This window comes from Ochotona princeps, chromosome 22 (assembly GCF_030435755.1).
Source record: "Ochotona princeps isolate mOchPri1 chromosome 22, mOchPri1.hap1, whole genome shotgun sequence".
Lineage (NCBI taxonomy): Eukaryota > Metazoa > Chordata > Mammalia > Lagomorpha > Ochotonidae > Ochotona > Ochotona princeps.
In genome coordinates, this window is record NC_080853.1 from 1,625,183 (window position 1) to 1,640,638 (window position 15,456).

A 15,456-nucleotide genomic window follows, 5' to 3' on the forward strand; every position below is an offset into this window, starting at 1 on the left:
TCCCCAAGTAGTGACCACAACAGCTGGTGCTGATCCAATCCAAAGCCAGGAGCCAGTTCCAGCTCCAGGTCTCCCATGTGGGTGCAGGGTCCCAAGGCTTTGGGCTGTCTTCCACTGCTTTCCCAGACCACAAGCAGGGAGCTGGATGGGAAGTGGGGCTGCCAAAATTAGAACTGGAGCCCATGTGGGATCCGGGCACGTTCAAGGTGAGGACCTTAGCTGCTAGGCCGTCGTGCTGGACCCAGAAAGGCAGATTTTACCTGGAGGGAGAAGGAGAGACGCAAATTGTTCATCTGGTGGTTCACTCGCCAGTGGGTGCAGTGGCTGCAACTGAGCTGATCATGAGCCAGAAGCCAAGGACTTCTGGGTCTCCCACATGGGTGTAGGGTCCTAGGACTTGAACCATCCTCTGCTGCTTTCCCAGGTCATAAACAGTCAGAACATGGACTGATGGCCCCTGTGCTGGCCCCTGTAGTTCATAATTGTGCTTATAGACTTTCGTCACTCTTATAAGTCACTTGGGATGATTTGGAAAAATACAAATTTTAAAAGGAACCATTGCCAATGCACTACTGAATTTCTGAATTCTGGTGACTACTTCAAGTCTTCACAGGGTAGTCACTTGATTTTTTTTAGAACATCTTAGTGTTTTGAATAATGCTTAACATTATGAATGTTTTCAAAATTTATATAAACGTGTGCATACATCATCTTTATGATGTAGAAAGTGTACTTCAAGCTATTATACCCATGCATTGATAAAATATTTTCAGTTAGCATGTAGAGGTGTGCTGTATTACAGAAGTCCAGACATTCTACAAATTTTTCAAGGACAGTCAAGGCCAAAATAAACAAATAGGACTACATTCAGTCTAAGTAAAGGAAATGATCAACACAGTGAAGAAAGAGCCCACAGAATGTGAGAAGATTTTTGCATACCACACAACAGAAAGGAGACTAATATCCAGGATTTGCAGAGGGCTTCAGAAACTCAACAAGAGCAAAGCAAGAAACGGGCTAAGGAAATGAGGAGGCATTGTTCAAAAGAACAAATTCAAATGGCTAATAGACATAGAGAAAATGCTCAGGTTCCCTAGCTATAGGGAAATACAGATAAAAACTACATTGAGATTCCACCTAATTCCATTGTGACTGGCCTACATTCTCAAACCTACCAACAACACCTGCTGGCATAGATGCAGGGAAAAAGGTACCCTCCTTCACTGCTGGTGAAAGCAATACTATTTGTACAACCACTGTGGAAGTCTGTGTGGAGAATGCTAAGAGAACGGAAAGTTGATCTATGTATGACCCAACTATCTCACTTCTGCAGATAGATCCAAATGAAATCTGCATATGAGAATGTGAACTGTACTTCTGTATTTAAAACAATACAAAGTAGAGTAGCAAAGGCGTGGAAACAGCCCATTTGCCTGTCAAAAGAGGAGTGGACAGAGAAAGTATATTACATCTAGTCCATGGAATATTACTTGGCCATTAAAAATAATAAAATCGTACCATTTGCAAAATGGTCCCAGTGGAGACCATCATGCCAATCCCAAAGGGACGAATGTCATCTGTATTCTGATAGAAGGCAGCCTTTATGCAGAACATGAGCTTAGTAGACAGAGGTGAGTGTGTGTGCACGAGCTGTGGAGTGCAGACCAGCGTCAGAAGTGCAGATACAGTGCATTAAGATTTCCACTCCCAGATAAAGTACTGACTCCCAATGAAACAATTAAATGTCTCTTAACAGGATGCTGGACTTACTGTCATTGCGTATGCCCACAGTGTCATGATAAATAGCAAAATGATGGACTTGTGACATAGTCGCTGAAGGACTGTATTATTGCAATAATACAAGGAGGGTGGACGGGGAAATCCCTGAGCCTATGGAGCCGTATTATGCAAAATAAACATTAAAATGCTCACTTGCTTTGGCTACTTGTTGACTATAAAACAGAGACAGAGCCCTTCAGATCAGGCCGAAACAGAAATTTCTGTACCTCCTGTTGTTTGTAAGGGAAAAAACTATTTTGTGTGTGATCAAGGCAATATTATGAGTTAAACGTGTAAATTGTTTAAAAAGAGAATTTTCTGTTTACTGAGGTGTTTTTTTTTCTCATGGTTTGAGGTAATGACTCCTAACAAAATGAAAGTGTCTGAAGCCTCAATGATTGTTCCTGGTGCAGACAGATACACTGTGAGAAGTCCAGTACTCTTAACCAATACAAGTAAGTTTTATAGTTTCTAAGAGTTTTTATATGTATTCTCTTTTCTAAAGGAGGCATTTTTATTTCTAATTCAAGGAAAATTCTGAGCTTGATTTACCTAGGAATAATTTGGGGATGTAAGCTTTGATCAGAATCATTCACAAATGTCTTAACGAGAAGGAAAGAACACTAGATACTAATGTGTAAGCAGTTGCCAAGTGCTATTCAATACGAAGACAGTGTCCCATTGGAACACAGAGTCAGGCCTGGACAGCCGATCCTCTGGCTAAGTACAGGACCACTTTCTGTCATATAGAATAAAACTAACCTGTCGATGTTGTGAAGGAGTTGAGAAGATTGAATACAAATTTTAACAGAAAATGCTGTAAAATATGTACATGGCACACATTAAGACTTTAAAAATTGAGACTGTATATACTGTTTGCTCTTAATAAAGTCTGATTGAGTCCTTCCAAAAATCAGGTTGGCTGTTGGGACAGTTAACTGATACATTACAGTCTCATCAAATGGATAGGTCCAAGGCTATGTTCACCTTTCTACCTTCTCTGCTATTTTACCCCAAATTCTTACACAGGTAAATGGCTTCCATATGCGCTGATTCATCTAACGCAGAAACATGGGTGGTGTCCCGGAACCTCCTTCTCTTGCCTTTTCATCAGAAAAATTACCTCAAAAGCAGAAATAACTTTGACAAGTTCAGTTTTCCTCTTTCCTCCTTTTTAGCTCCACGAAGAGGAAGATGTAAGCCACCACTGTGCGTGGTTCCTTCTGCAGAAGAAGCTGGTGTTTCCAGAACGGCAAAGGATGGACCGGAAGCCATGTCACTTACGTCTAGACCATCTCAAGAAAGAAATGGAGGGGATAACACAGACAAAGTAACTTCTTTGGAAGTACTTTTAAGTGAATTTTAAAAAGTTGCTGTAGAAATGGATGCTGAGTTAATTCTTCTTGCAGGCAGAAATCTTGCTTTGTTCATAGTTTTTTTTCGCAGATGCCACTTACTGTTCATGAAAGCAGCGTCCGTCTAACATGACTCATTAACGTGGTAACAATTATGAACATTCGTTTAGTATAACTGATAAAATGCTTAGAAAAACTGAAACTTACCATTAAGGTGGCGAGTTTACCCTGGAGCCCCGGTGAGCAGTGGCTAAGGGACAGGGCGGCGAGAAATGGCTGCTGGGGGAGGGGCCCACGGAGACACCTGGGAACGTGCACTACATGTAGTCAAATGTGTTTTTTTGCATTTCAAAATATTTTGGTATCAACTTTATTTTTTCCCATGAATTTTGTTTGTTTTCGTTTTTTATTGTATTTTTGACAATCTTTACATAGTTAATTAGGGTAAAAAGGTACAAGGGCTATAGGAAAGTGGGTAAGACTATTATTTCCATATTGTTTCCTGCATATATCTGAGGTAAAGGGGATATTGAGGGAGAAGCCCCACCCAGTCTCCCACCCACCCCAGGTCCCGGATGTGGGGCATGCTCTGAGATACTTGCTCAAGTGGTTTTGATAGTTCACCAGGTATGAATCGCTGCCAATCTCACTACTCCAAGCACGATGAGGTCGTTGAAGAATCCACTGATTGACATAGCCCATCATAGAGTCTCCGTTTGTCCAGTATTTCGCTGCCAACATATACCTGAGGTGGTTGATTGAGCTGTTCTGTCTTCTGTCTTTTCTTGGTTAGGGTTCTGAGTCCACCATTTTAATTGGGGAGATCCCCAAAGAAACTTTGAGGTGTTCCCAGACCAGATTCTTGTATGTACTAGCGAGTACAGGGCCCACCACAGTCCAGCACCCCGATTAGCTGGTGGTTGCAATTGCTGGGTTGGTTCTGTTTTCAGCCCCTATTTCCACTGGAACCAATGGGTGTTGCAGTCCAGCCTGGTTCTGCCCAGCACATACTCTGTCGGCCCTCACATAAACCTGTGGGAACTGCAGCCCAGTCAGAGTGACCCACAATAACCCCCACCAGGTCCGCCCCCTACCCTGGTTTGCAGTATGTGTAGCAGACTAGTCCAGTCTGTCCCACATCCCATTTGGCTCTCATACATGTCAGTGGGTATTGAAGCTTAGTTCCATCTAACCAGCTCAACTATCCAGCCCTCACGGATGTTGTTGAGTGCCTCTCTATCTAGCCACCCCAGCCCCTGTCCTAGTTTTCATGCCCTCCTGTGGTAGTGGTAACCCAAGAGGGAAGAGGCCACTATTTCCCTCCCAGGTCTCTCTCACTGCTGGATTATGCACTGTCCAGGTGGTTCTGTGGTTTGACTTGACAGAATTAGTCCCCAGTGCCAGCTTCTGCCAGCTGATGCTGCGGCTAAGCCCAAGCAACCCTCACCCACTCTACTTTTGTTTGCACCAGTAGGAATAATCAGCCCAGCCTGGTTTTCCCCTGATCTGGCACACATGAGGCGCACAAGTGTTGTAGCCCTCCTGCTTAGTCTGGTCTGCCCCATTCCAGCTCACGCTCTCCAGTGGGAGTAGCTGTCCAGCAAGGGAACCACCCGTTATTCCCCTACCAGCTCTGCCCCCTCCCTTCCTGGTTCTCACGTGTGCTGGTTGGGCGCTGCAGTCACTTTCAGTATTGGCAACCTCACCCTGGCATTCCATATTGTGACTGGGTTTTGTCGTGACCGAACCTGGCCCGACCCACACTGTTCTGGTGCTCGGATTTGCCAGTGGATGACGTGAACGGATTCAGCTTGGTCTGCCCCTGACCCATGCCAAATGTATGCCTGTGGGTAACTTTCCATGGCCTATTCTGGGCTCTTTCCTATCATGCTTCTTGCGCTTACCTGCAGGGTCTGTGTCCTGCCAGAGGAGTTGCCCAGGCTCCTCCATCAGAACCCCTCCCAGTGCCAGATTTTGCGCATACCAGGGGGTCCATGAGCCAGCCCTACTCAGTTCACCCCCTGTCCTAGTAGGAGGTTTTTCCTGACTCGCCTTCAACCCAATCTGGTTCTTGCTGTTGGATGTTTCATCCCAGCCACGGCTAGGCCATACCCACATACGGCTCATACATGGTTCAGTAGGGGTTGAGACCTAGCCTAGTCCGACCCCATCTACCCTGGTCCTCCAGGACACCAAACGGTGTTGGGGTCTGGCCCAGCTTGGTGCATCCAGTCCCAGTCCACACTTGTGCCAAGGGAGACTACAACTGTTTCCTGATCAAAACGCAGCCCCCATTCCAGCCCACACGCCCCTTGGTGGGAACCTCACCGCAGTTAGGTGTCCCCTTAGCTCCCCAACCGGGCCTATTTCCAAACATAGATCACGCACATGCCAGTGGTTACTCTGACTCAGCTTGATTCAGCCCCTAACCTGTCCCAGCCTCTGCCTTAGACACTGGCTCCGCGTCCCTGACCCACGCAGACCAGTAGGTGCAAGAGCCTAGCTCGGCATGACCTGTGCTCCATCGTGGTTTCTAGTTTCACTTGTAGGCTAAGGTTTGCTCAGTCCTGCCCAGTACATCCTGTTCCATTACCAATTCACACATTAGCCAGCTGTTGGAGCTACTTTGCCTAGCTTGTCCGACCCCCAGGTCTGGACCACATGTTCGCCAGCGGGAGCTATGACTCACCAGGGGAGTTTCCCAAGTTCCTCCACTTGATCCATTCCCAGACCCAGTTCTCATACATGCCCTCAGGTTTTAGACCAGTGTCCAGCACAGTCTGGCCTTCCATTTGGCCTTGTATGAGCTCGTGAACGTTGCAGCCCGGCCCACCCCACACCCTATTCAGGATGCGCATTCGGGTACTGCTGCCTTGACCAGTCCAGACTGTTGCGGATTCCTTTACCTGTGATTGATGGCAGGCTCCTTGGTCACACCTAGCTTAATCCATCTTCCCCTTCAGCTCTTAAGCTAACCAGTGGGGCTAGAATTTCCACAGGGTTTGGCCCACACATCCCCCACAGAATCTGCCCCCGAATATGGTTATCGAATGCTAGTTAATGTCATGGCCCTGCCTAAAGTGACCCTTCTGATCCATCATCATGTCAGGTAACAGGATATGATTCTGCTGGACAAGCCCTGAGCCTTAGCTTTTGCATGAACTGGTGTTCAGTGCTCAGCATTGTTAAGTAATTACAAGTTCCTCAGAGGAAGAGTTACTGTCATTGGGAATCTTTAGGATTGTTGCTCATCCCCAAAGCACTGTGGGTTCAACCTGGAGCTACCAAAACCCCAGAGCTCCCCGGCCGGGCAGCCAGCAGACGTAGCCTGGCGCCAAATGGCGCACTGGCCGCCCAGGGACAGCTCACCACATGCACATGGTAACTGGAGTCGGGATCCAAACAAGATGCCCCGTCTTGAGACCCACAACATGTAGTCAATTTTGAGGGACTAAATTAAGGCTGTTATTACCATGGCCTCAGTTCATGAACATTACAGTTTTCTCGAAGCTTGCTAGCCTTAATAATACAGGAAAAAGCAATTGGTGTATTTTTTAATTAAAAATTATATAACAGTAATAAGTTATTTTTTGATTCAAAAGTATATGTAGCAGAATGATGAAAGATAAGAATTTAAGATACTTTACTGGGAAAAAGTAGTCAAAGTTATGATCTGAAAGGTCTGCCTTAGTGTGTGTGTAAAGTTGTAGGTTGTTGAGTGTCCCAACGAGGGCTGTGCTACTCACTGTCGAGAGCCCTGTGTCATCACAGCCACCAGAAACATGTCTGCTTACTTGATAATGTTCGCTTACAGTATAGAGAAATACTGGATAGAATAATTTAAAGAGGGAGAGAGAATGAGGTTAACTGTCTTAGACTAAATGGTGTATTTTCCTAAAACAGACAAGGATTTTTATTTGACTTAAGGTGTGTCTGCAGCTGTAGGAAGAGAGAAGCTTGGTGCAGGCAAGATGTTACCTGGACAGTAGCCAAAGTTTTAGAATCATTAAATATTACATAGATTTCAAGTCTCTACTTCAGTTAAAAAGAAAAAAAGAACATGAGAGCTTCAGGAACAGATGTGCCACAAAAATTCTAGAAATTACCAGTCATGAAAATGATAACACTCTCTGTGGACGTAATGAGAACATTTGTAAGACTTTCTGCTTCCACATCTACAGTGAATGTTGTTATCTTGTAGTTTTGGATAAACAGTATGCTAGTGTGGGCATGATGTTTATGAAATGGACATAGATACTACCCAGCTTTGCTTAGCAAAGCAGACTTATCAAGTCTTCATATCTGACTTAAAATTTGCTTTCATTTAATAGCCTTAATTTGATTTCACATTAACATATTTTCTGTGTTTATAGTATATCAAAACTGCTACAACTGTAGAAAAGACAAAAAATAAGGATATTGAATTCACAAAGCAAAATTTTAGTAAGTATTTACTGGTTTAATTTGTCACTCTTTAAATATAATACAGGTCCCTAGATATTTCCCTTTAATCGTTGGTTTTCATTAGTTTGAAAAAACAAAGTTTATAGTGAATGTGTTTGGCTTTGTCAAACAACATCTGATATACAAGGCAGTGTACAGCTGTGTGTGCCCAGGGAATTTGGGTCTGAGCTTGATCCCAAAGTGTGAACCTTGTAGATTGTGTAGAAAGTCCCATTTCACTTTGCCGATTATGGACAAATGAAAATACTGGAAGTTTTGCTTTGTTTAGATGAGCTCCAGGATGGTGTTCCTGTTTCACAGGCAGTGGGAAGAGGAGATGACTCTGTGTGAGTATAAGAGCCCCATTAGATAATGCAGTGTGTGTGAGTGCTATTCTAGACAAATAGGCCAGATTTGGAACAAAAGACCCGTATGTTGCTGTAGTATTATAGCATTGATAATACCTCAAGTATTATGAAAATGAGAAACAGTGTTTACTTTTTTCCGTTTAAAGCCATACAACTTTTTGAGAGAGTTAAAAATGTTATTTTTTTCTAAGTGATAATATGGACGGAAAGAAAGTAGAGAAATGTGTGTTGAGATGGATACCACAGCAGTAGCAGTACATTCTCTCATGCTTCTATATGGTCAATTATGTAATTTTAGTTTTTATTATGACTTATAAATATCGCCCTATTTGACTGTTAGGTTGCTTTAAATATTGACTAAATTTTAAAAATCAAAGTTTGAGTCTTATGATAGCATTTTATAACCAGATGAATTCATTTTCTAGGTTTTCTGGTATTTTTGACATATATGGAGATAAGATGTGCTCCAAGTTGGCGTGTTGGACACCTGTAACAAACATTAAAATCTGTAATAAACAGAGAGCAAGTGCTTTATCAGACATGTTTAATGAAGGTAAAATATAATAACACTTCAGAGAAGCATTCATTTTTTAGCATTTACATTAAATTTTAGCAAGTTTCATAGTTTACATTTATGAATTGCTTCTTCTCTCCGTAGATATTGTTGATGAGACATTTCCTAAACGAAGATCATCCTCTTCGGTGTCTGAGGATTCTGTAGAAACAGAGAAAGTGAAATGCAAGAAGGATGTGAAACACAGGGCAGGTAGAACAGAAGTCGGCGTTTGCAGAAGCCAGCAGCAACAAACTCATCCTAAGTACTCAGAGCACAGTAATTCTGAAAATACGAAGCAGGGTGATTGGCATATTGAATCTGCAACTACTTTTAAATCAGTTCTTCTAAATAAGACAGTCGAAGAATCTTTGATTTATAGGAAGAAATATACACTGTCTAAAGACGTTTGTGACAGAAGCTCTTCTAGAAAAAATGTGAAAAGTCGAAGAAATTCAGAGAAAGATTTGACTTCCTTGGATTTGAAACAAAAACAGGTGAGCTTTTGGTTCTTTTGACCTGCGTCTCCCCATGCGAATGCTACCTGGAATGTAAACTGTGTCATCCTTGTTGTTTGTTCAGAGCCTGGTGACGGAGAGTGTGTTCCTCCTGCAGGGTCTCACGTACCCTTCTAGAATCCCAGGCATACACCAGCCGTGTCAAGATGTATAGAATAAATGAGTCTTACAGTTCTTTTCTCCCTGTGCTTTATTATAATCAGAGTGCTTACAGAAATATTGACTCTTGAATACTTAGCTTTGTTTTATAAATGAAGCTGCTTATGTCCCCTTTGTAATAGTAACCTGTTAAGAGTAAGGACTGGGCCCAGCACTGTAGGCTAGTGGCTAAAGCCTGTCTTGCACACTCCAGGCCGCATGTGGGTGCTGGTTCTAATCCTGGCCACCCTGCTTTCCAGAAAGCAGTCGAGTACGGCCCGAGGCCTTGGGACCCTGCACCTGCATGTCAGACCCAGGGCTGGCTCCTGGCTCCTGGCTTTGGATCAGCTCAGCTCCGGCTGTTGTTGCCACTTGTGGAGTGAATCAGCAGAAGGAAGATTGTCTCTTCTCTCTGTATCTGATTTTCCAGTAAAAATAAATGAATGAATCTGAGAAAAAGAGAGCATAAGGACTGTGTTCGACATTTGTTTTCCTGCATGTCCTGGCACAGTTTTGTTACATTTCTGTGCACATTCCTTGGTTGAGTGCATTAAACCTTGATCTGGTTTTTCAGGAAAGTGTGTAAGTCAGGTGCAAGCGTCTGTTTTCAGCCTGTAGCTGTTGTTCTCCCTTGTTGAAGCCCCACTTCTCTTCCGTTGTAGATACTTTGTATCATGACAATACTCTGTGTAATAGTTGTCACTGCTATCAAGATGGAGTAAGAAAAGTTTTCAATCCAAATACATATCCACTTCCAATAATGTAACTTCCTTTTGCTGTTCCAAAAACAGTCCTGCTTTACTAGGCTCTTATATTCATCCATCTTCTGCAGTGTTGATAATGACCTAGGTGTTACTAGAGTACGTATGCAATATTCAAGCATTAGGGCGTCTTAGTGCGTAAATATTTAAAGAAAATTTATAATGGTGTATAATTGGACATTATTTATCTTGCCCAGTCTCCTTTAAAAGGAATGTATTTTGTAACCTGCAACTCACTTTTTGTTCCTGATTTGTAAGGACATCCTTTTGAACCCTTTTTTCTTGTTCCTGGTATGCTATTCTTTTTGAGGTTTTGCTCTCCATTTTTTTCCTTCTTAAAGAGAAGGAGGGAAAGGGATACACTGAGTCTCCACCTGCTGGTTTACTCACTCAGTGTTCACAAGAGCTAGGCTGCTTGAGACAGGAGCCAGGAGCTCGGTCTGCATCTCCCTGGTCAGCTGAGCCGTCATCTGCATCCCCGGAACTGGCGGGACGGTGGATCAGAAGCGGGGTAGCCACGACACCCCAGGCATTCCCAGGCAGGGTGCAGGTGTAGTCTGCTTGAACCTTGCTGCTCCACAGTGCCTACCCTTTTTTCTGTTTTAACTATTAAATTTACTTAGTCTTAAGTAAGATTCTTTTTGTTAAAACACAAAAGTATCCTTACATTTTAATTTAACATTATTTACTTTAGAGTTTAGAACGATTGCAGAGGTTTTGCCTGAACTAGTCATTCCTTTCTCTGGGAGCACAGAAACCTAACCTCTTACAAGCTGGACTCTGATCTTTTGAAAGTTAAGCTTATTCTGCTCGCGACATCAACATCAACATCGCATAGGGGCGCTGGTCTGAGGCGCTGGCTGTTCGGGTTCTGATCCAGCTCCCTGCTGAGGTGCCAGGAAGGGCCAAGGGGATGGACCCAGTAGTTGGGCTTCTGCATCCAACTAAGAGACCTGGAAGAAGCTCCTGGCTCCCGACTGGCCCCGCTGTGGCCGTTGTGGCCATTTGGCAGTGATCAGAGCATGCGGATTTTTGTGTCTCTCTTTGTAACTCAGCTGTACAAATAAATAAGAATAAATCTTGAAAAAAATTGCAGATGTTCTCTTCAGGCCATAAAGTCCCAGCTGACTCCAGAGTAGATTAGACATTCGTTTTTGTTACTGTTTTTTAATCAGACCACGTACTGTCTTAACCCTGATAATCTTAAGAGGGGACAGTCAACAAAAATGTACCTATTATATATATATAGATATATATATATAGCCCCTATGGGAGATATATATATACACACACACACATATATATAATAGGTATAGTATAGGAGCTATATATATTATATATAATAGGTACATTATATATATAATATGTATAGGTACATTATATATATAATATGAATTTAGGATGTTTCAGAATATAGATTTTAATCTGTATCTGTGTTACTACATAGATAGAACATGTCTGATACTGAGAAAAAAGCACATCACTTCAAGAGCCCTTATATATCTTCAAGCACTGTTGGATTTTGTGAAAACTAAATTGCTTGAAATTACACTGATAATTCTTTGTAATGCTACCATTTAAAAATTAGAATTTTAATTTTTAGAGCAGTTTGAGGTTTAAGTGCGAAGTATGCAGACATATGTTGTAATCTTTCAACCATTCCCATATTCTTGCGTTTGTTAAATGTGTTATCATTATTCACTTAAGGCCACAATTTACATTAAAATTCACTCTCTTTGTATATTCTGTGTTGTGACAAACACATGTAACATACCCGCCATTAAAGTATCATACAGCATAGTTTTACTTACCCAGAATTGCCTCGTGTTTCATGTCTGTCCCTTCCACCAAACTCCTACGAACATTGATCCTTTCAGTGTGTTTTTCTAGGGTGGTGTGGTTGGAGTCCCACAGGAGAATCTTCTGCTTGGCCTCTTGTGTCTGTGCTCATGAGGGAGTATGGAATTGGTTTGAGCAGTAGGTCAGTGATGCTGGCTCCGGGAGGTTGAGTCAGGAGGTGTTTGCTCTGCTCCTGTCTTGGGGAGGGTTGTGGAAGATTGGCAGACCTCACCCTTCACTGCTGGCCGTGTGGGCCTGGTGCCTGCAGCTCTGGGAGGTGCTTCATTGGGTCAGTGTCTTTAACAGATGAAAGAGTGATATGATTTTTGTCAGACTATATCTTTTTCAAGGAGTATGTCCATCTCATTGTGGAAAGGGGCAAGTTAGAATATTCCTTTGTTTTAGTTTCTAGTCTGTTACCAGTCATGGCCCTGTTTTGTGTCTAGTTTTCCTGATTGTCATTTTTCCCCTGAGTTAGCCTGGTTAGAAGTTTGTTGGTTTTATGTTTGTTTTGAAGGAACCGGGTTGTATGTGCCTTACCTGCTGTGGAGCACACTGAGGCGCTCTCTGCTGTCGGTTCAACATACCAGTTCAGGCTTGTTACGTCGATTCTCATCATGCATCCTTCTGTGGGGTGCAAACAGAGCCAGTTTGGGTTTTTAATTTTGGGAGTCTACTTTCCTTTGAAGGGTAACTAGTAAGATTTTATATAACTAAATCATTTCAGAGACAAAAGTCAAAAGGCCAAGGCTTGGCTGATGCGGCAGAATCCTTAATAAGCCAGATTAACAGGAGGTACAAGCCACAAGACGGCACTAGGTCTGCAAGAAAGGGGAAGGAGGCTTTGCTTGACAGGTATGTTCATAAATTTTAGAAATAGATATTTTTGACAGGTGCAACTGAAGTATTTTATAGTTCCTACAAGGTTATGTACGCTTTTTATGTCAGTTAAAATAATAGAATTAAAGGTTAATTTTAAATATATGTTCAAGTGGTATAACTTCCCAATAGAAAACAGTTACTACTCTCATGAACAGGAAGTGAGGTAAATTTGAAGTTTGTTGGAACCAGGGCTGTGGTGGAGCAATATGCTAAGCCTCTCCCTTAGCACCGGCATCCCATATGGCTGCCAGTTCGAGTCCCTCCCTGTGGCTCCATTTCCACCCAACACCCTGCCTAGGGCCTAGGAAAGCAGCAGAGGATGGCTGTAGTTCTTGGGCCCCTGCACCCATGTCGGAGACCCAGAAAGGCCCCGGGACTCCACGGGCTCAACTGCTGCCAGTGTGGTCGTTGGTGGAAAACCTGTCTTTCCTCTCTGTAACTCTGCCCTCAAATAGAAATATATGAATCTTTAAGAAAAAAAAGGAAGAAGAAATTTGCAATTTAGGTGTTTTGAATGCATTTTATGAAATATTAAAACAGATTGATAAAACATGCTGTTGTAGAAATCATTAGGACCTACAGACATTTTAGAATTGTGTTATTAGGGCCCGGCGTGGTAGCCTAGTGGCTTAAGTCCTCACCTTGCACGCACTGGGATCCCATATGGGTGCCAGTTCTAATCCTGGCAGCCCCGCTTCCCATTTAGCTCCCTGCTTGTGGCCTGGGAAGGCAGTTGAGGACGGCCCAAAGCCGTGGTTCACTGCACCCGTGTAGGAGACCTGGAAGGAGCTCCTGGCTCCTGGCTCCTGGCTTCGGATCGGCACAGCTCCAGCTGTTGCAGCCCCTTGGGGAGTGAATCATTGAATGGAAATGCTCCTCTCTGTCTCTCCTTCTCACTGTATATCTGTAAATCTTAAAAAAAATTATGCTATTAAATCTGAGGGATAAGTATATTTAAATTAACTAATGAAACAATATTTAAATGAGCTGAAATGAGTTATTTTGTATGGTAAATGTTTCTTCATTGTAATATTGCTGAACATTAATTCTTAGTAACAATATCTTTGTGGGCTTGTTCATGCAGATTTAATCTGGCCTTTATATGATTTGGAAGACGACTCATGACAGAGCCATTCCTTTTCATTTGGCTTACCTGCTGAATTAATAATGCACTTAGCTTTCCTTGAGTAGCAGTCTGTCGCACTGTAGCTTTTCTGCTGTAGCCTATGGGTATAGACTTAGTGACCTGAGTGGCCTCACCCTGGGTGCAGGGCTTGTGTGAGGACGACTCTGGTATTTAATCGCTTTATACATTTGTCAATCCTTGCAGTGATTTTCCCGGCACATCCGCTGTACAGCACCATAAGGTGAGTGTCAGTCATTACTTCATGAAACTTCTAGCCAGCATTCATGTATTGGCACTGTAATGCAATCGTAGTGAAATGGAGTTAGAGTTACTGTTTTCATAGCACTGTTTACCCTCCTAACCTCTGTTTTCAGAGGAAATGCTGCTTCTACATGTGTGAGCCCTACCAGTTTTGCTACATGATTTGTAAATTCTTAGCACCATTTTTTTTCTTGGCAATCCCATCTTTTCTGACAGTGATATCCTTCTAAAGTTCTAATTTTGTCTTTAAAAATCACTGTTCATGTTACTGTTATAGGATTATATTGTTAGATTTATTTCTCTGAAGTACTTCCTGTGTCCACTTAATTTGTAAGGTTTGAATTTCACTCTATGCCAGTTCCTCTATCATGATTTCAGTTCTAATTTCTAATAACTAGATTGTTAGTTACCTTTCTATAATTTGTTTTTTTTCTTTTTTTAAGCATTTTTTTATTACATTGCATTATGTGACACAGTTTTATAGGTACTGGGATTCCCCCCACCCCTCCCCAAGCCCTCCCCCCATGGTGGATTCCTCCACCTTGCTGCATTGCCACAGTTCAAGTTCAGTTGAGATTCCTTCATTGCAAGCATATACCAAACATAGAGTCCAGCATCTTATTGTCCAGATAAGTTCAATGTAATTTGTTTTACGTCTAGTATTTTCTGCTATTTCACTGTAACAATTCATTCAGTACATTCAATTCCAGTATTTTTCCTTTATAAAACATATAGCATTCTTTTACTCAGAAGTCTCCATTAGTCCGTGCTGCTCACAGAATTAAGTAGGGACTCACAAATCCCCCTGAAAGACTGTCTTATTTCTTAATATTAATTTGCTAGAAAAGTCTCATTTTGATGAAGCATAGTAATTGGAAGTTCCATAAAGTATCCTTAATTTTTTATTCTCTTTTGCTTTTTGGAAAGAACTTTGAACTGAATTGGCAAAACCTCCTGTTGTTTTTTCTGACCATCATAACCATATTCCTCCTTGCAAACCTTGTTTCAGAGTTTGCCTACTTTAGGAAAACATTTGTAGGTGCCCCAAGCAGCACAGACTGCACTGCTTGTTCTTACCTTCGAGGGGCATGCACCACTGCAGACTTCCTGCTGCTCACTAGCATGGAGCTGAGCTGACTCATCTTGGTGTCTCTGTGATGTCCTCGCTGGTCTCGGTGTCTCTGTGACGTCCTCGCTGGTCTCGGAGTCTCTGTGACGTCCTCGCTGGTCTCGGTGTCCCCTAGAATAACTTCACTTTGATCAGCGTGCCCTTGAGCATTGCTGCTCTTTTGTGTTTGTTCTCTAACATTTAGTACACACTGGCTGAATTATATTGGGAAGGATGTGCCAGAGAAGTGACTAAAGAAATCTCACTAGCCTGAGGGATAAACTTTTTAAGAATAGTATAAATAATTATCAAAGGCAAAAAATAA

General features: G+C 42.5%; 1 protein-coding gene across 1 annotated transcript in view; it reads left to right on the forward strand.

Moving 5' to 3' along the window:
• SYCP2 (synaptonemal complex protein 2) overlaps window positions 1–15,456 on the forward strand; it is a 58,782-nt gene that overhangs the window by 26,448 nt on the left and 16,878 nt on the right. Inside the window, exons 17-24 of the mRNA XM_058679871.1 lie at window positions 2,135–2,234; window positions 2,958–3,109; window positions 7,508–7,577; window positions 7,867–7,924; window positions 8,371–8,498; window positions 8,604–8,995; window positions 12,482–12,609; window positions 13,967–14,003. Coding sequence (XP_058535854.1) covers window positions 2,135–2,234; window positions 2,958–3,109; window positions 7,508–7,577; window positions 7,867–7,924; window positions 8,371–8,498; window positions 8,604–8,995; window positions 12,482–12,609; window positions 13,967–14,003 — 1,065 coding nt within the window. The remainder of the gene's footprint in view (window positions 1–2,134; window positions 2,235–2,957; window positions 3,110–7,507; window positions 7,578–7,866; window positions 7,925–8,370; window positions 8,499–8,603; window positions 8,996–12,481; window positions 12,610–13,966; window positions 14,004–15,456) is intronic.